The sequence below is a fragment of the Protomyctophum parallelum genome (assembly GCF_964188405.1).
Source record: "Protomyctophum parallelum genome assembly, chromosome: 3".
Taxonomy (NCBI): domain Eukaryota; kingdom Metazoa; phylum Chordata; class Actinopteri; order Myctophiformes; family Myctophidae; genus Protomyctophum; species Protomyctophum parallelum.
Genome location: NC_139698.1, coordinates 22,568,454 through 22,589,246, shown reverse-complemented (window position 1 = coordinate 22,589,246; position 20,793 = coordinate 22,568,454). Strand labels below are relative to the sequence as shown.

General features: G+C 45.0%; 1 protein-coding gene across 2 annotated transcripts in view; it reads left to right on the top strand.

Annotated features, from left to right (window-relative positions):
- Positions 1–7,825: 7,825 nt before the first annotated feature.
- LOC310856313 (IgGFc-binding protein-like) overlaps positions 7,826–20,793 on the top strand; it is a 35,353-nt gene continuing 22,385 nt past the window's right edge. For both annotated transcript variants that reach the window (XM_083761658.1, XM_083761659.1), the window contains exons 1-12: positions 7,826–7,875; positions 9,496–9,626; positions 10,609–11,267; positions 12,551–12,984; positions 13,947–14,110; positions 15,680–15,856; positions 16,400–16,625; positions 17,179–17,424; positions 17,668–17,769; positions 18,666–18,813; positions 19,995–20,109; positions 20,322–20,520. In XM_083761658.1, the coding sequence (XP_083617784.1) occupies positions 9,561–9,626; positions 10,609–11,267; positions 12,551–12,984; positions 13,947–14,110; positions 15,680–15,856; positions 16,400–16,625; positions 17,179–17,424; positions 17,668–17,769; positions 18,666–18,813; positions 19,995–20,109; positions 20,322–20,520 (2,536 nt within the window). In that variant the 5' untranslated portion in view covers positions 7,826–7,875; positions 9,496–9,560. The remainder of the gene's footprint in view (positions 7,876–9,495; positions 9,627–10,608; positions 11,268–12,550; positions 12,985–13,946; positions 14,111–15,679; positions 15,857–16,399; positions 16,626–17,178; positions 17,425–17,667; positions 17,770–18,665; positions 18,814–19,994; positions 20,110–20,321; positions 20,521–20,793) is intronic.

Sequence of the window (20,793 nt, the reverse complement as noted above, 5' to 3'; positions counted from 1 at the left end):
CATGTACAACGAAATTAAAAGTGCCAACCAATCAATGCATCATATCACAAAACAACAAAGCTAAAACAAAACACACCTGACTTCCTGTTATTGCACAACCCCTGTAGCACTATAGGCATATATATTGCACAAACATGTAATTGTAGCTGTTATTGCACAACAAACCCTTATTGCACTTAAAACAGCAGAAAAGAACAAAAACATGTGTCGCAGCAACAGATCATTTCTTAGCAGCATTGAGTGCAACTACCGCTGTGGGATAGAAGCTGTTACTGAATCTGTTGGTCCCTGACTTGATCACTCTGCACCGTCTGCCTGATGGCAACAGTTCAAACAGTGAGTGACCGGGGTGGGAAGTGTCTTTCATAATGTTCTGAGTTTTTTTTTAAGACAGCGGTCTCTGTGTAGTTCTTCCAGTGTGGGGAGAGGGCAGCCAACGATCTTCTGTGCTGTATTTATGACCCCCTGGAGTTTTTTCCGAGGGAGGGCAGAATCCATTTGTACTGGCCGCCCCGTCGGCCGGTGCGATGGGTCGGCCGGTCCGTGGGAGGGTCGGCCGGACGGAATTTTTTCTAATTTTTTTTGGTACCGGCCCATGGGCTGGTGCTTATTTGGCTTGTCGAGTGTGAAATGCTCCCAGCTTTTACATGTTTTCATCCGTTCGCGAGACGAGGGTACCATGGCGGCTGCCATTGTTGTTTTTATTTTGTGATGTTGCTTGTGCGATGAGCGCATGCACAACTCTCACTGTATGAGAGAGTGGTTTCTCTCCCGTAGCATAGCAGCGTCAAGCTGCTGTTAAAAACAGTTAAAACACCCGCAATGTGTTCGAATCGATAAGATAATTCGTTGGCAACGAATTTAATCATTGATTTTTATCGATTTAATCGATTCGTTGTTGCAGCCTTAACACACACGGACATTGCTGGGCAATGGGCATTGCTGGTTTCACTCATGCGCACACCACTCGTGCTCATGATGATTGATACTTGATACATGATACATGATACAGGTATACGGATTGCTGGATGTAGCAGTGGTTGCACCACTCAAAAAAAGAAAAAAAAATCCCGGCCGGCCGACCCTCCCACGGACTGGCCGACCCATCGCACCGGCCGACGGGCCGGCCGGTACAAATCGATTCTGCCCTTGCTGATTTTTCCTCTGCGCCACTGTACAGCTGGTGTACCACATACATAAACAGTATGTCAATATGGTCTCTATGGAGCACCGATTAGAAGGACACCAGCAGTCTCTGTGTGATGTTGTTCCCCCTGAGCACCCTCAGGAAGTAAAGTCTCTGCTGGGCCTTTTTCAGCAGCTCGGAGGTGTTCGCGCTCCAGGTCAAGCCCTCCTCCATGTGGACTCCCCGGCAGGAGGACACCCTCTCCGCACAGTCCCCATTGATGAACAGTGGTGGAATGACTGTTTTCTTCCTCCTGTAGTCTATGTCCAGCACCTGGGTCTTAGATGTGTTCAAGAGCAGGTTGTTTTCTCTGCACCAGTCAGTCAACTGCACCACCTCATCCCTGTAGACAGATCGACTCATCTCCCTTGGAGATGAGTATGTTTGTTTGTATGTACAGTATGTCGGGGTATGTATGTTCGTTTATTCTACAGTATTACCTCACCATTCTTGGTAACGTAAATAAGGTACGTCAAGGTTGTTATAAGGTCGATAGCTTATAGGGATTCTATAGGGACTCAGAGCAGCAGTTTTACCCAGACAGCAGAGAGCTCAAGGGCTCAGAGCAGCAATCGTACCCAGACAGACAGCAGAAAGCTCTTGAGTCGCGGTGATGCCAGTGATGAGCGCACCTCATGGCGTTAGTAAATAATTGTTTTGGAACAGAAAAGGACGGAGGATGAAAATCTAAAGGAATTAAAAAACAAAGAAAACATTTGTTGGAAAAAACACAGCCCCTTCATGTATTACCAGGATAATATCAGTCACCAGAAAAGGTATTTTTGATTACTCTATCATGGTTAAAATGTAATTTGAAGTTACATTTGGTTTGTATAGGAAGGGGGCAGGGCAGCTACAATGAATATCTTCAAATATCTGAATCGAGCAACTTAAAAGCTGTCTGGGGTGTTCACCTAAACCTAAGTAGATGATAAAATGACCAAAAGTTTTTTTGAAATTGAAATATCCCTTTACGTACAATTTTGAGGTATTTTTACTTTACTTTAGTACTTCCAAATTGCAATACATTTACTTCAACTCCACTACATCTCGGATCCAAATATTGTACTTTTACTCCACTACATTTATTTGAAAACCTTAGTTACTAGTTACTTTGTAGATTTGCTTTGCTCATTATTACAAAACATACAGTAACCACTTCAGCCCTATATACATTTTGGCCTTTTGAAAACTTAAAAAGAGACATTCTGAATACTTTTACTTTTGGTGCTTTAAATACATTTTGATGCCCAATACTTACATTGCAGTATTGCAGTATTGCTTTTAAAACATTTGAGTAAATGGTCGGTAGAAGAATAAGTGCGTTTTGAGCTTTAATGTAAAGCTATCATTACTAGTAGGCCTAACTTCCCTGATTACAGATTACAAATATGACTTCCTGCTGGCGTGTTTCTTTTTTTTTTAATTTTAAATCCTGCATCCCTACAAAATATTGTCAGCGTTTCAAAAATGCAGATTTGGATATGTTATGTACATAGGCATTAAGTGGTTAATTACAGTCACTGATCAAGGAATTTAACTGCACTATACTGTACTGTACCTTGGCTTGCATGTCAGTATCGTGCTACATAATTATTAGGTCTTCTCCATGATAAATATTTAACCTGCTCCTGATCTGACCACAAAATAAACAAAATAAAACAAAACAAAGTAACGTAATGTTTATTGTTGACCTTGCCATCCGGGAGGAGCTGCTCCCATCCTGCTGGCTGTAACAATGTTTAATGTTGATTCTCTTCCATCCATCCGTTAACTGTTTATTCAATGCAATTAAAATGTTCCCTGCGTGGATTAGCTGAGAAAACGACACTAATCCGCCCCACCCATGTGAGTGTTGCACTCTCTGTTTTGTCGAGTCATTACTTCGACGAAGATCTGCCTGAGGCACTTGATATTAATTGTTTTATTGATTTTATTGTAGGATCTTGCAACATCTTATTTCAACATGAGGAAATACAATTCGTTGCGATTGTAGCATTGCGCGGAAAGCAGGGATTGAACCCGGGCCTCCCACTCGCCAGACCAACACGCAACCTGTCGTGCCAATAGGGCTGATCCCGATTGTCAGGGCTGTTGTGGGCTGGGTCTTGGCTGGGGGCTACAATCACCCCCCAGTCTTTTGAAGTGCGTCCTCACGCTTCTCACTTCACACCATGGACTGCTGCACACGATGTCCCCTGTGGACTCCTCTATACTTAGTCTTTTAGGCGCCCGCGGCACTCGGGCTGGCCCGTCCTCATGTCCCTCACGCAAGGATATCACGCTCCACGTCCTGCCGACTACGCCAGATTGTAGCATTGCGCGGAAGTGGGGATTGAACCCGGGCCTCCCACTCGCCAGACCAAGCGATTGGCAGGGCTATTGCGGGCTGGGTCTTGGCTGGGGGCTACACAAGCATATTGGGTCTATACTTTTAACACTTTTTTGAAAAGAATGAAGTGGTGCTCTGTGTAAAAACAAACAAATATTATACAACAAACAAGGACATAAATAAAACATTTCACAGATGAAACCACTCTAATCTCACATAAAAACTAATTAGGCTAAAATGTAATTGAATAAGTTCATCATAATAGCTCTTCCCACGAAGCCTCCTTAACTCTTGTTTTGTTTGTCTTTTATAGCAGTATGTACTGTAGGCGTACCCAGCAAACCCCTGAGTGTAAAAAGGAAACTAGCCTTTAGGGAATATTAGTTGTAAGAAGTATAGCGTCGCCTGAAGATGTTCAGAGCGAGCCCTCTGCATCCTCAGGCTGTACTACAACAGCTCCATAAGCGTTCTGTCTGGTTGTGTCACAGCCCGGTATGGGAACTGCACCAGCACCACTCACAAACGCATAGCAGCAGGTGGTCTCCCTAAGCACTGCGAAGCACACTAGTGTAGGCTATCATCAAGGACAGTCGCCACAACCTTTTCATCCCGTTTCGACTCTAAGGCCCGACTCACACCTTTCGATCTAGCATACAACATTGATGCATGCTAGATGTATACAAAGGGTGTGATACATCTTGCCCCAATGCATTTCCAATGGAAGTCACATGGTTTGACACAACATTTGTGTTGTACGGCTTTCGGCTGTGTTTCGACTGCCCCCCACCCCCTCATAGAACACAAATGTGTCAAACCATGTGACTCCCATTGAAAATGCATTGCGAGCTTGCATCAGCTATACATCTCATACAACAAGCATACATCAATCTGTTGCGAAGGTGTGAGTCAGGCCTAAGGCTTCACTCCCATGCACCTTTCGATCTAGCATACAACATTGATGCATGCTAGATGCATGCTAGATGTAAACAAAGGGTAAGTGTCAATGAATTTCCAATGGAAGTCACATGGTTTGACACAACATTTTTGTTGTACGGCTTTCGGCTGTGTTTCGACTGCCGCACTCCCCCTCATACAACACAAATGTTGTGTCAAACCATGTGAATCCCATTGGAAATGCATTGCGAGCTTGCATCAGTCAATAAGTCTCATGCATCAGCTATACATCAATCTGTTCTGCACGTGTGAGTCAGGCCTAAGACGACCAGATTTCTGAACGGCTCCCACCGGTATCGATAAATGTGACTCTTTTTGATACAGAGACAGTCATGGCGGCAAGACTATAAAGGTCCCCACACACCGTGTGCGTTTTTCGGGTTTTAGCGGCGTTTCTCCATCGGTTTTCCTCTCCTTAACTGTTCAGGAGAGGAGAAAAACTTAATTTATTTTATCCAAAATGAGTTAATGGCACAGACAGACATCTTCACATACTAGAGCATATATAAATAAATGTCAGAGCTGAAATCGACATGTAAATATGAAATAAATGTAGCCTATAGCTATGTGTAATGTTAGAGACCACAGAAGTGAACCTTTCAACTTACTCTATAAGCCATATCTCCAAAACTGGTGGGTCAAACTGAACAACCAATATATCAATTTGAACCCTGCTTTCACATGACATAAAAAAAAATCAACGACTTAGCATCAGTCAAACGGTCACAAATGTCTGTATTCTCTGTCCATAATGTGTTCAATTCCTGTATTTACTTATTTATATCCATAACAATAATGTTTCCCTTAAAAACCTGCACTATCCACACATTTCACGCAGATTTAATTTCTTTGCTAAAATAGTTACTGTATTGATGATACATAATTGAATCGTATCGCTATGAATGTACCGATATCGTCCATGTATCTCGACACATTAGCATAATGTGGATGTAGGCCTATACTCAAGAAAGAAAAGCACCAACGATCGAGCTGGCCATGTACGGGAGGAATACCAGGATGACTGACTGGAAGCAACGATGGAGGGCTCGCCTCTCTAGGTCGTCTAGGACGACCTAGAGAGAGAGATCTTATATCGTCAACCATGTATCGTGCGTATATCGTATCGCTGTTAAAATGTATCGTTACACCCCTGAGCAGTGTTCAGTTTTGCGAAATAGTTTAGCTAAAAAAATAGTTCCCATTGTTTACTGTTGCTATAGGCCAGGGGTTCTCAACGTTTTTGGCTGGAGACTCCCGGAAATGTCTCATGACCCCCACCCTTAGAGTAGCCCCCACCCCACCCTGCCCTGCCCCGGGGCAGGGCGGGCTTATCATAAAGAAAATACATCATAAATAAATAGGCTACTGTCATGAAACCAGATATAATCTTTAATGATAGTTTATGCATGTATTATGTGTTCTATACAATCTTAATTTCCGTTTTTCAGCCAATAATAATCTGGGGACCCCCCAAAATAATTGGGCGAAAAATGTAATATTTCCATCTGATTTTGATTGTCCATAGGCTGTACATAACCTTTTTATGTGGCTTATTTTCTTTCACACAGACTCAGAGCCCAGAGTTTGAGTGAATGTAGAATTATGCGCAGGGTGTAATTTATATAGATGTGAGGGGACTTCTTTTCACAGACTAAACTTTTTTGAATACTTCTTAATATTAAAATAAAAGATCTCTCTCACACACTTATGCCAGTGTGCCAGTGACCACCCTCCTGTGCCAATGTTGGCCTAGGTTGCCTGCCACTGTCTACCAATAATAATAGTGTTACAATACCGCTGATTCACCTTTGGCATAAGGTCTATTGTGTTTTTTGGCACAGCATAGCATCGAATGCCACTTTACATTTGCTTTGCAATGCATGGTTACTTAAAGTGTGATACCGTTCTCATTTATCTTCGTCAAGAGTCAACTGACTGTCACTGTAACAACTAGCACACCATTCTTCTATATGCATTTCAGTTATCCAGAACCACCTGTTAATTCTCTGTCACACTATATCTTTATACCTTCCCCTTTACTCTCACTCTCTCTTTCTCACACTAACTACTCACAAGTAAAAGTATCAATACTGCAATGAAGAAATGCTCTGTTACCAGTAAAAAGTATTTTTAGAACTATGCATTTTGGCTTGTAGTTCGGCTATTTCCAATTGGCCAGAATTAAGTGGCTAATGTAATGTATGTTTGTTTAATAATAACCAAAAGCTACAAGTAAGTAGGAACTAGACTTTGCAAATAGTTGTAGTGGAGTATAAAGTACAATATTTACCTCTGAGATGTAATGGAGTAGAAGTATTGGAAATTGGAAGTAGGCTACTCAATTAAAATACAAATGCCTCAAGTACCTTGTACTTAAGTACAGTACCTTGAGTAAATTAACTCAGATACTTTACACCACTCTCTCTCTCTCTCTCTCTCTCTCTCTCTCTCTCTCTCCCCTCGATTACAATCTCTCTCTACCTCCCTCTCCCTCTAATATAAGCCTCCATCCATGCTGTCACTCTGTTCATCTCATCCAACTCGGGAGCAGGTACAGTATCATTGTTGATGGTGATAATATAGGGGTGGTGATAACTGGGACATTTGTAATGCATCCTTTATTTACTAATTAATTTAACTGCTTTAACTAAATTAACTGCTGTTGGCACTAAGGAGATATAATAGAACTCCATGCATGTGTGTAATAGATTTAAACACTCATTTGTTCCCCTGTCAATCAAAATGCTCAATCAGAGATTGCCGAATGCACTTTATTGACTATAGTTGCACTTTAACTCAGTTCTTTTTTTTTTGTGTTTCATGGTGAATTATTTTGTCTTATGTGAATGTGTATACTGTATGTTAGCAGCTGTGACTCTGTCTCCAATATATGTGCATGTACAGTAGCACATATATTATACTACAATTAAAAACAACAAACAAATGTAATCATACAAAGTCAAAGTTGTACGATTAGTCACAGACATTACCACATAGTGAAATTTGTTCTCTGCATTTGACCGATCTCTTGGAGCGGTGAGCCGCAGCGTGCGCCGCGCTCGGGAATCATTAGTAGATTTGACCCCCCAATCCAACCCATTGATGCTGAGTGCCAAGCAGGGAGGCATTGGGTCCCATTTTTACAGTCGTTGGTATGACCCAGCCGGGGATCGAACCACCGACCTCCCAGTTTCAGGGCGGACACTCTAACCACAAGGCCTGCACTGTCTGGTCAATACAACATGAATGTTAGTTTGACAATTTTAAGTAAATTTATTCTGTCTGTCTGTCTGTCTGTCTGTCTGTCTGTCTGTCTGTCTGTCTGTCTGTCTGTCTGTGTCTGTCTTAGCCATGGGCACGAGGCCTCTCCTACTGTGTGTTGCTGCTGCAACACTGCTGGCAGGTACAACATAACCTTTATTGACATTTTCATATCAAGTCTATCATGCTGTTGCATTTCTTATTACATGGCAGTTGATAGGTCAATTACGGCATTCTGTTATTTCTCGAAAGGAGACCGCTGCTATGATGGTACAGTAGGCTATATGTTTCTGAAAACATGTAAGGCGAGGAATGGACAATAAGTGCCTTTCTCGGCCCCAACCTTCTCCCACTGTTTATATTGTGTTTAGTTTCCAAGATGGCCACAGCACCAGGAGGGGGTGGGGCGGAGTTGAGCGGGCGGGGTTGACATGACCTTACTGGGCTACATTCAAGACACTTGCCTTGTGTCTGACACCTGACTTGTTTCTGAACACAGCTTTGATGGATGTGTTCTGCCCTAGGCTCCCATCAAACAAAATTCCATTCCATTCGAAATGCATTTGAGCGGCCATTAAACACAGACACAAGACAAACGCAAGACAGGTGTCTTGAATTTGTGAATGCAGCCCAGTAAGGGCATACCGCCACCGGTATGTCAACCCCACCCGCTCACTTCCGCCCTACCCCCCTGGTGCTGTGGCCAAGTAAACACAATATCATCACCCTCATCACTTTTCGACCGCAGTCGAGATCATGGATTTCACAATGCCACGCCAGACTTTCCGGTCCTTCATCGCCATCCCCAGTTCCTGCTTACTGATGCATGTGTCCCTAGCGATGACATAAGGGTAGTAGGGTACGACAGTTTTCTACCTCTGGTCTGCTTTGAGGCAGGACTCCAGAGAAGAAGAGAAGATATAACCTCATTGTCAGCTCTGTAGCAGTGGCCGGCAAACTGTGTTCTTCTGGATTGGACTAGTGAAGAAACACAGGGAAGGTTGCCGTACTGTATATTAGATTAGTCGATGGGTGGCTCTTCCAAGACAGATTTTGCGCTCTCATTAGAAGGCGGGTGTAAGTGCCATCCAACCGTTTCTCTAGTTTCTTTGAAAGTGTAGAATTGGCAATTGCATTAGGGCAATTCCTCTATAATTATTGGCTAATGAGAGGTCTCCTTTCTTAGGTGTTGGGATGATCTGTTTTTTATGCCATATAGCCGGTGCCTTGAATGTGTTGAAGGTATTATTGCAGAAATTGAGCAATAGATATTGGAATTGCTTATTTTTCCAGATCAGTGCTGGAATATTATCCGGACCAAAAGCTTTAATGACTTCAATTGTTTGGTGGCTGCTATAACTTAATTGATGGCAAATGGGGATGTATTGATGTTCACAATACAAAACAAACAAAACACAAAACAAACACAATATAAACAATGGGAGAAGGGTGGGGCTGAGAAAGGCCCTTAAGTTTTGGCAAGCATGCCGTGTTGCAATCTGCTACTGCCTACTAACCGACTATTTTCTTTAGGAGAAGCAATGAACACATTTTCATTCAATAATGATAATCATTTCTGTGTTTTAAGTGTGTACATGAACAGCGAGGTGGTCATTATAGACCTTTCCAGAGTGATTCAAGACTGTCCTGTCTCGGTGTATTTCTCAATAACGTTGAACTTTCCTTGATATTCAATTTCCCTTACATAATAGCTTATTCCTCTCCTCTCCTCTCCTCTCCTCTCCTCTCCCCTCCTCTCCAGTGTGCCAGAGTTGCTCTGTCGGTAGAGAGTTCATCACGACATTTCTTCCAAACTACCAAGGCCAAATGAGGGTTCATAAACTCCAGCTGGTCCTAACTGCCCAGGGCTCTGAAGCCAAGGTCCACATACAGGTGATTAGAAGTTACAAAATAGCAATAATAAAATAATAAACATAAAAATGTTGACTTAGTTTGTGTAGCTCTTTTGTAGATAGAATGTACAGTCAGTAGCTTCAAATTCTTACAAGCAATTCTAGGCCTATATATGCCAGATATCACAGGCACAGCCCTGGAGGACCCTGTTGAACAAAGCAGGGCCTAAAGCCTACTTTAAGTTTATTCATTTACAAAGACCATGTCCATACAAATAGAACCACCTTTTATATTTTTAGCCCACAATTTTTGTAACCCTTTTTTGCCAATACACTGACACCACATAAGACAGGAACGCCCAAAAACGTCACATCCGTTTTTTTACCCTGGGCAGAATTTTCTATGGCTGCCAATGCGACTTTTTCCAATCCTTAATCACATACGGACAAACATCTATGCCGATATTATCTAACTTGCGGAGGTAACGTGCCTTGTCCACAGGCAACAGATCTTTCAACGTATGGCATTGCAAATACGTTTGATAATCGCTACTCTGCGCAATATTGTTTTGGAAATGCCGCAAATTGCATTGCAGTGAACGAGAGCAAATCACAACTTCCCCTGGGGGTGGTGACTCCGCCCTGAATACGCGTTGTGGTGTCAGTCTATTGCCTAAACTGTAATCCGGGGCGCGAAGCTCCGCCCCTCCGCTATTCATGTCAGTGGAAGTTGCTCAGTGGCGTCTACTTCCGCATTGGACCACCAAATTTTGGTGGTCCAATGCGGAGCGCTCAATGTTAAAGCCCAGCTGCACGGGGTTTCCTCGTCATGAATCCACGGGTCCGCCTGCAGTCCTTCCTCTTACCACTAGGGCCCAGCGCTTCAACGTTGGAGCGCCTCACTGGCCCCTTGGACCCAGCCCGAAACAGCCCTGCCAAGTGGGAGCCCCGTGTTAAATCCCCGCCTCCGCGTAAGGCTATATACACATACTTAGAAGTATTTTCCGCTCATACATCCGCAGGTTGGTTCCGTGGAGTTCTCCAAATGGTTGACGTTATCTGCACATCAGACCGAATGGGTGAGCCTGCCATACGAGTCACAGCTCGTGCGCGGCGGCGCCTCGGCCGACGCCGCGGTCCGAGTCTCGTCCAGCGCGGACATCTCCGTGGTGGCGTTCAACCACAAGCCCGCGACAACGGCCGGCACGGTGGTCGCCCCCGTCGCCCAGCTGGGCGTGGACCACGTGGCCTACACTCCCAGAGGCACGAGAAAAATGGACAGCTTGGTGGCCGTAACCAACGGAAACAGCTCCAACACGGTCACCTTCACCCCCGCGAGCAACATCAAGCTGAGAGGAGGGGCCTCCTGGCCCGGCGGGAAGGAGCAGAGCGTCACTCTGGCGCCGTACGAGACGTATCTCGTGCGCGGTCGCCAGGACTTGTCGGGGACGCGGATCAGATCCCAGCGGCCGGTGGCGGTCTTGGCGGGCCACCAGTGCCTGTCCATGGGGGCCAAGTGTGAACACGTGTACGAGCAGCTTCCCCCGGTCCGAAGGATGGGCAAAGAGTACCTGGTGCCCAGTACGGGCCAACGCCACGCCCGGGAATATGCCATCATAGTGGCCGCCGACGACAACACAGAGGTCACGGTGCACAGGACCGACAGAAACATAAAAACCAGGTTAGTTTATATGAGTTAAAGTTAATTCTTTCACCCATTCTGACCTGAGATCAGATTCTAAAAGAAAATCTTCTACATCTGAGTCGTTCTTCGATTTTTCCAAAAATAGCAGACCTACAAGCTCGTAGCCTGCCACTCGGTGGCGCGCTATGAGCTTGTAGATCTGCTATTTTTCAATAGCTAAAGCATAACATAGTGCTAACACCAAAAGGGGTTCCCACCCAAAAAAAAACCATGATCAGGTACTATGATTATGATTATACTACTACTTTTTCAAAAAGTGTACAGAATGTGTAAAAATTATGTTTTTACGTGGCCACACCCTTAAGTATACCTGGTTTTCACCTTAGCACCACTCCACCTGAACTTAAGCCTCGCCCACAGCTGTTGTTGTATGAGAGGGGTTAGGGTTATGATGTCACTAAAGTTGTGTATTTCGATTGATGATTTATATTTGTTTGTTTTTTAATCGAATGGGCTTTCTTCTTTGCTCAAATTATTCTTATGGAGATTCTTTATTAATGCAATCAAATGATTCAACAGTGGACAGCTATAGGATACCTAAACAGTATTTACACTTTAAATAAACACGTCCATCGATTTTAAATTGGACTGATCAAAAATGATTTATCCTACAGCATAACACTGTACATCTCTGTCTGGAAGAAAAGCACCAAACTCAGCAGGACATCCAGCTCAAACGGATTTATAATACTTTTCATTGGTTCAATATGTTTTTCAACCAACACACAAGACGTAAAGGGTGTTCAATACAATATCATTGGAATGTATGAAGAAAAAAATATAAAAAACCTCAATAATGGAGATCAGCGAGGCCCACACTTTCTGCTACTTTCAAAATGACCAGCGCATTTTGATAGTGCTGGAAATAGTTTCTACCTGAATGGGCTTTAGAATAGCGGTACTGGTGTTACATATAAGACAAACGCACATGGAATGGGAAATAGAGGGGGGAAATGGAATTGGTATTATTTTGTTTTGTTTGTGTGCAACACTCTTGAAAACAAAATCTTGCATTGTGGGTTTGATCTGACATGCCGTTTTGATGTCAATCAATGAAGGCACCTTAATTGAAGTGGCAGATGCCTCTTTTCTTTTTTAATTACAGTATATATATATTTAGGGGCATGTCATGTGCTCTACCCGTAAAGCCTTTGTGATATACTGGTAGATCACGGCCTACATTTTGGGCACCCCTGAGTTAGGTGCTTTCTTCCGGACGGCATTACGACATATTATCGGGGGAACCTCTCTGTCCACAGGAAGTTGCAGGCCGGGGAGGTCCTCGCGGAGAAGGTGAAACACAAGAACCCCATGATGGTCAGGAGCAACAGGAAGGTGATGGTGTTATTCCTCAGCAGCAACCGACCGCACGACCCCTTCCTGATGGCGCTGGCGCCCTCCTGCAAGCTGGCCACCGATTGGTCGGTGGAGACGCTGGGCCGCGGGATGTCGAGCCGCGCCCTCGTGCTCTCCGAGAGAGAGGGGGCGGCCAGCGTCCGGGTGTGCCGCGGAGGGAGCTGCGCCTCGCCCAAGTGGACGCACTTCCCGTTTGACAGGAAGTGGGTGTGGTCGAGCGTGCCCCTGGGGAAGGGCCGGGGTCACGTGACCGTGGCGGGCGACGCCCGCATGGCTGTGTACGTCTACGGCGGGCGGAGACGGTACGGATACGGCACCGCCGGAGTGTGCGCGCAAGGTATGTGTGTGCACGCATGCGCACGCACGCAGACACACAGACACGCACTAGCCCTGGTCCAGTGCATCAGCAAGTCTCTCACTGACGCCATGTCGGACACCCATCCAATGCTCTGTAGCAATTTTCCTACTGCCGTGTGAGGCGTTAGAATTACCCAAAAAAGAAAAGAAAACGACGTAACTACTCACCGAAACAAAGCCTGCTAGACCTGGGTAAAAGTCTATTCTCAAAGCTGGGAAGTGCCTCAGTTCCCCAGCTTCTCTCTAAAATGCACTATTTTTGTCATGAAATAAAATGCATCCAAGTGTATCTGAGCAGTCACAACCCGCAAATGCCATTGTAGAAGAAGTTACTCTGTCCGGTACATTACTTTATTAAAATGGCACAAAGTGCATTTTAGAGAGAAGCTGGGGACCTGAGGCACTTCCCAGCTTTGAGAATAGACTTTTACCAAGGTCTAGCAGGCTTTGTTTCGGTGAGTAGTCGTTTTGTTTATTTTCTGGGGAATTCTAAAGCCTCACACGGCAGTGAGAAAATTGCTACAGAGCAGTGGATGGGTGTCCGACAGGGCGTCAGTGAGAGACTTGCTGACGCACTGGACCAGGGCTAAGACACGCACATGCTCAAGCAGAAGCATTATATTGTCCTATTCACTATTTTTATGTATTTGATGTATTACCATGTTTTTTGTTCCTGCTTACTGACATGTAAGTCGCTCTGGATTAAGAGTGTCTGCTAAATGCCTAAATTGTAAATTATAAATTGCATGCACACACGGTTGCGCGCGCTCACACACATTTGCATATAGTCATTCATATCTTACTATAATTGATGTTGTTAAAATCAACTTTTCATGACCCTGACTCTAAACACCCCTGATCTAACCCTAATGACCCCAAGCTTTACCCAATCTGTGCCAAACGAGATAATAAAACACACACACCTGCCTGCCTGCCTCATAGGAGTCCCTCCCCCTCCTCCCCCTGTGGACCCCTGTGATGGATTGACGTGTAAGGAGAAGGAGAAGTGTGTGAAAGGCGTGTGCGTACACACGACCACTGCCACGTGCCGCGCGGTCGGGGATCCCCACTATCAGACCTTTGACGGTCGACGCTACGACTTCCAGGTATGCTCCACAACAGGCTTCCCCAATTAACTTAACTCAAGGGCCATATTTTGACTAGCGTACCAGGCTGGGGGCCGAGTCCGCACGAGCGAGGTCGAGGTCTTGCCCTGAAAAATTATTTTCAGGGCAAGACCCCATTTGAAAAGGATGCCCAGTTTGACATGCATAGGCTATTGACCCGACCCCCATGTAATGCCATTTATATCTGAGACCCCTTAAAAAAACTAAAAACTTAAAACTTTTATTTATTTTTATTTTTATTATTGGGGAACCCTGCTCTACAACTATAGCTGCTAACTCAGAATACACAGTTACAAACATGTAAAACGTACCCTTTGTATATTCTTTTTTTACCTTTCTTTATTTAGCAGGATTTTTTTTTACCCTTTTTATATTCTTGGAGTGGCTTATTGCGGTATCATGTGAGCTATAGGGTTGTCCTGATCGGATCGGGTGATCGGAAATCGGGGCCGATCACATCATTTTAAAATAATCTGAATCGGACCCGGAGCCAAAAAACATGATCGGGACATCCCTAGTGTCAATATTTTAGACTGGATATGTTGTCTGTGATTTGGGATATTGTATACTGTTGTGATATGGCATAAACGTGTTCTATAAAAAATATAAATATCGGATCGGGAAGAATCTGTATCGGCAGAAATCTAATGATCGGAATCGGATCGGGAGAAAATAAACGTGATTGGGACATCCCTAATGTGAGCAATGAGGGCATGCAATATGAGGCACTAGACCCTGGGAGATTGATCTATCCAGAGCCATGTAATAGAAGAGTTACGATATAGAGGGGGCAGAAACCGAGCGCTCGAGCACTGTTCATGCAGCCTGAACTGAGACAAGCTGGAGTTGGAAATACATTGTTTTCAATGAGGGCGGCGCAAATAAGAGCTATTTTAAGCATGTGTGCAACATGACAACTGTTTTAAAGTATTGTACAGTAACAACTAAAGTCTCTTTAATGTTTATGTTTTATATTACAAAACAATCTAAATGTAAGATCATTAAAGCTGGGCTGTTGCCTGAGTCCAATGCATTTCTGCCTACTTCCGGTCCAGGAAGAAGTCTATGTAGGAGAGCCGCCCATGAAGTGAACACAGTTTGCGTAACCCTATATCTAGGCTCTAGTCTGGAGGCTCCATCTTGCGCCACCCTTATCCCTTATCCCTAAACGTATTTGCCATTTTTTACTATTTTGAAAATCATTTTAAAATTGTTCAACTATAGCCGATCTACACGTTTTTAAAAGGTTTTTTTAAATAGTAAAAAATGGCAAATAAGGTTTATGGGGTGGCGCAAGATATAGCCCTGGATCCTATCTATCCTCCAGTAGAGGCAATCCTTAGTCGGGGACAACTAGCCACCATACCAGCTGTTAAAGCAGGGTCCCTGAGCAAACTGCTTTCACAGAGCATTTTGATTCTGTAGCAATTCACTTTAATGCAAATCTTCTCACAGCGATTCCTCATTTATTTATATAGATTGTTGAAGGCAGAGCTTTGTTGTTTGTTTGTTTGAGCCAAGGGCAAAAAAGGTTTTGCTCATTTGCAGGGCACCTGTACCTACACCATGACAGCGGTTACCGAGCAGGCTGCTGGACTGACACCCTTCACCGTGACAACCAAGAACAATCACCGTGGTAGCCGTCGGGTGTCTTTCGTGAGGACTGTAACCGTCAGCGTTTACAACCAGACGATCAGCATCAACAGGCACAGAGGGAAAGTCCTGGTAATATAACGTATTCCTCTTCTCTTCTCTTCTCTTCTCTTCTCTTCTCTTCTCTTCTCTTCTCTTCTCTTCTCTTCTCTTCTCTTCTCTTCTCTTCTCTTCTCTTCTCTTCTCTTCTCTTCTCTTCTCTTCTCTTCTCTAAATCCTCGTGAAAGCATTGGGAGGAAAAGGTATGCTTGTGTCTTAACCACCTCCATCTGAAACGTAGTGACCCTGTACCGAGGTGAACACTAATTGTAAATAGCAGATCTACAAGTTAATATTGCGGTATTGCTCGTAGATCGGCAATTTTCTTCTAAGATATTTAGTGTAGAGGGCAAGGACGGGGCCTAGTGTCGTATCGACCTCTGGGGTACTCTGGTCAACTATAAGTATACTGTCGGGTTCAAGTGGTTACTTTAATTTCCTGTTTGTTTCGCTCATGTTCTGTCGTCGGTACATAACGTTATCATAAATAAAATGGTGCCTTTCAGGTGAATGGTGTGCTGGTGCACCTCCCGGTCAGTCTGTCGGGTGGTAAAGTGTCCTCATCTCTTTGATCAGGTGAATGGTGAGCTGGTGCACCTGCCGGTCAGTCTGTCGGGCGGTAAAGTGTCCGTGAAGCGCAGAGGTTCCTACGCCGTTCTCACCACCGACTTCAGCCTCCGCGTCAAATACGACTGGAACACCAGGCTCTACATCACCGTGCCCTCCTCCTACTACCGCCACCTAGGGGGCCTCTGCGGGAACTACAACGGAGACAGGAAAGATGACCTGTCTGAACCCAGTGGTAATATTATCTTGTATATTTCCTATGTCTTGCGTATAAGTGACATGCCACACAAACTCCAGTATTCTCCTCTCTTGCCATCTTCATGTTGTCTTTGTTTTGTCCCCTTATTATCCCCTTATTAGATCTTAAAAAAAAGGTTTTTTATATCGGTGACTGACTGTAAAATGAAATACATCTTTTTATATTGACTGTTGACTGCAGATTGCTCCCGATCTTCCGCCGTGGTCTAAAAACCCACCAAATAAATTTTAGCCCATAGCACTTGCCGTAGCAATGGCCCAAGCCTTGACGACCTTACAGGCGTATGCAAAGGCTCAACATATGTAACTTAGAAACTTAGATATAAAACTTAGCGTTTTATCTAGACATAATAGCACTCTATGTATATGCATAGTTTCATTATATAGATATTCCACTGTTATGTGCATAGCTTACATATGATTCTTGATGACAATTATTTATGTATTTCACGTAGGTTTACGTTCTTGCTTAAATCGCTCTGGATTAAGAGCGTCTGCTAAATGCCTAAATTGTAAATTGTCCCCTGCAGGAAAACGTCTATCTGCTGTCCTGAAGATGATCCAGACATGGAAGGTGGAGGACTCTGACCGTTTCTGCAGTGATAACTGCGGGGGACACTGTCCCTACTGTTCGCCCAGCCAGCAGACTCACTACCAGAAACCCAGCCTGTGTGGAGTCCTGGCCCAGAAAGATGGACCGTTCTCAGCCGGTCACGATGCGGTGGAGCCTGCAATGTACCTGGACAACTGTGTCTATGACGTCTGCATCAATAAAGGTAGGAACTTGGAACAATACGTCATAATACCTTTCAAGCAGAGAACACCTCTGTGTGTATGCAATGTTAATTAAAAATAATAAAAGTAATAATAATAGGAAAAGAATGGAGATCGGCTGTCTTCACTTATATAAAATATTTTATTAGGACTTTAGCCCATTAAGACCTGAGGCAGATTCTACAAATGTCTTCTAAATCCTGACAGTTTTCTGAGAAATGTCTTTTCTGTCTGTCTGTGTCTAGGCGCCAGACAGATCCTCTGTGATAACTTGAAGAGCTACACTGATGCCTGTCTCTCTGAGGGAGTGAAAGTCAACCCAGAATGGAGGATGGCTGCCAACTGTCGTAAGTCAAACAGGAAAACATTCTGCTCCATATAGTCTGTCCTGTTCCAGTGAGGTTTCCTACAGCCGCTTTCTGGGAACCACTGGTGTAGACATGGTCAAAACACATGGTCATGCAGATAAACACGCTACAATATATACCTCCCGGCCAGTTCTGCTCACTGCTGAACAGACCGACCAACTTCGGCGGTGCAACAACTCTGTACCGGGCCGGGGGATGGCCGACCTCACGAACCTATAGCCTATAGCCTTATAATGTTTAGTCAACACTAGTTAAAGGTATATTCAGTGATTTCACTTAATTCAAATATAACTTATTTTTTTGTTTTGTCGTGATAATCCTCCCTACTATAGAGTGAGCTGAACATAATTATAAGGAGTTCCTCCCTGTCCCCGGTTAACCCCTGGGGGTCAAAACACCTTAGGTTTCGTTTTTGGCTAGGTGGCCGCCCAGCCTTCTTCCAATCAGGATAGAGAGGGGCCTTCCACCAATCATGATCGAGCGGGTGTGTGTGCTGTTGGCCTGTCGCGTGTCCCCCCCCCCCACTGTACTGCGTGCATGTGCACATCTTAATTGTTACCGGGGCGGAACAGGGTTTTTTTTCCAAATCTTTTGAATGCTCCTTTGAAGCGCAAATAACATGCATTTTAAAACTGCTTTTAATATTTAATATCATATTGTCTATGTCCCTCAAAGTTATTTGTGTTGGTTAATGAGCACCAGTTTGAGTACCAGTAGGGGCGCTGTTTGCCAGAAACAGAGAGACAGTGCTGCACTGTTGCCTGCTAATGAGAGAGAGAGAGAGAGAGAGAGAGGGGGGAGGGGGGGGGGGAGATAGAGAGAGGGGAGTTGCACCACTCGGTTCACACGGGTGTGATTTTTTTCTCTCCGGCCAGCCCTGTCCTGTCCCGCAGGCAGTCACTATGAAGCGTGCGGCTCCGCCTGTCCGTCGTCCTGTGGCTCTGTGGACAGTGAGAAGCAGTGTACGGACCCCTGTGTGGAGGGATGCCAGTGTGACGAGGGACTGGTGCTGAGTGGAGACCAGTAAGTAATACACACTACAGTCCTCTGTGTGGAGGGACTGGTGCTGAGTGGAGACCAGTAAGTACACACTACAGTCCTCTGTGTGGAGGGACTGGTGCTGAGTGGAGACCAGTAAGTACACACTACAGTCATCTGTGTGGAGGGACTGGTGCTGAGTGGAGACCAGTAAGTATACACACTACAGTCCTCTGTGTGGAGGGACTGGTGCTGAGTGGAGACCAGTAAGTACACACTACAGTCCTCTGTGTGGAGGGACTGGTGCTGAGTGGAGACCAGTAAGTAATACACACTACAGTCCTCTGTGTGGAGGGACTGGTGCTGAGTGGAGACCAGTAAGTATACACACTACAGTCCTCTGTGTGGAGGGACTGGTGCTGAGTGGAGACCAGTAAGTACACAGTACAGTCCTCTGTGTGGAGGGACTGGTGCTGAGTGGAGACCAGTAAGTATACACACTACAGTCCTCTGTGTGGAGGGACTGGTGCTGAGTGGAGACCAGTAAGTACACACTACAGTCCTCTGTGTGGAGGGACTGGTGCTGAGTGGAGACCAGTAAGTACACAGTACAGTCCTCTGTGTGGAGGGACTGGTGCTGAGTGGAGACCAGTAAGTACACAGTACAGTCCTCTGTGTGGAGGGACTGGTGCTGAGTGGAGACCAGTAAGTATACACACTACAGTCCTCTGTGTGGAGGGACTGGTGCTGAGTGGAGACCAGTAAGTACACACTACAGTCCTCTGTGTGGAGGGACTGGTGCTGAGTGGAGACCAGTAAGTACACACTACAGTCCTCTGTGTGGAGGGACTGGTGCTGAGTGGAGACCAGTAAGTATACACACTACAGTCCTCTGTGTGGAGGGACTGGTGCTGAGTGGAGACCAGTAAGTATACACACTACAGTCCTCTGTGTGGAGGGGCTGGTGCTGAGTAGAGACCAGTAAGTACACACTACAGTCCTCTGTGTGGAGGGACTGGTGCTGAGTGGAGACAAGTAAGTACACAGTATTGGTTGTTGCGGGTTGTGGTTTCTTGGACTTGTTTCTAAAGTGTAGTGTAGTTGCTTATTTGAGCTATTTCTCAAATATTGAATACTGTGTGTGCACGCATGCGTGCGTGCGTGTGTGTGTGTGTGTGTGTGTGTGTGTGTGTGTGTGCGTGCACGCGTATGTGTGTGTGTTCCAGGTGTGTACCTACGTCCAGCTGTGGCTGTCAGCATGAGGGCAGGTACTACCCACCAGGAACCACCTTCTGGGCCGATAACAGCTGCAACACCAAATGTAGCTGTGTTGGTGGAGAGGTAGGGTGTGCGTGCGTGCGTGCGTGCGTGCGTGCGTGTGTGTGTGTGTGCGTGCTTTCGACGTTCGTGCGTGCGTGCGTGCGCATAACGCATATTATGTGTTATAGTAAATGTAGTAAAACACTAAAGGTTCTTGTTGCCTGGTAAATCCATCCATGAGCATCAAAAAGGTGATTATTAATGAATTGGTCAACGTGCACTCTCCTCTTCAGGTCACATGCAAGTCACTCAGCTGTAAGAAGAATGAGCGCTGTGCCGTGAAGGGCGGAGTCAGGAACTGCTACCCAGAGTCCTTTGCGACGTGCCAGGCCAAGGGAGACCCTCACTACCGGACCTTTGACGGTCGCCGGTTCGACTTCCAGGGAACCTGTACTTACGTGCTGTCTCAGCTGGTCAAGGGCTCTGACCCAGGTCTGCTACTCTTGGTTTTAACCACACCACCACAAGGCCATGGCTGTCACCATTACACATTTATGTTGGCGATTTATTGTCACATAATGTCACACTAATTAGTAATTGTTATCGTAAATATTCCCGGGGGCCGTCATGTGACGATTAGGCAATTATGTAATAATTGTGACAGGCCTTATCTGTAAACAAAGATGACATCAAACTGTCAATATCAAATATCTGTATTAGAGCAGTAATATTAATTGAGTCATCACGGTACCTTTCGTTATGGAA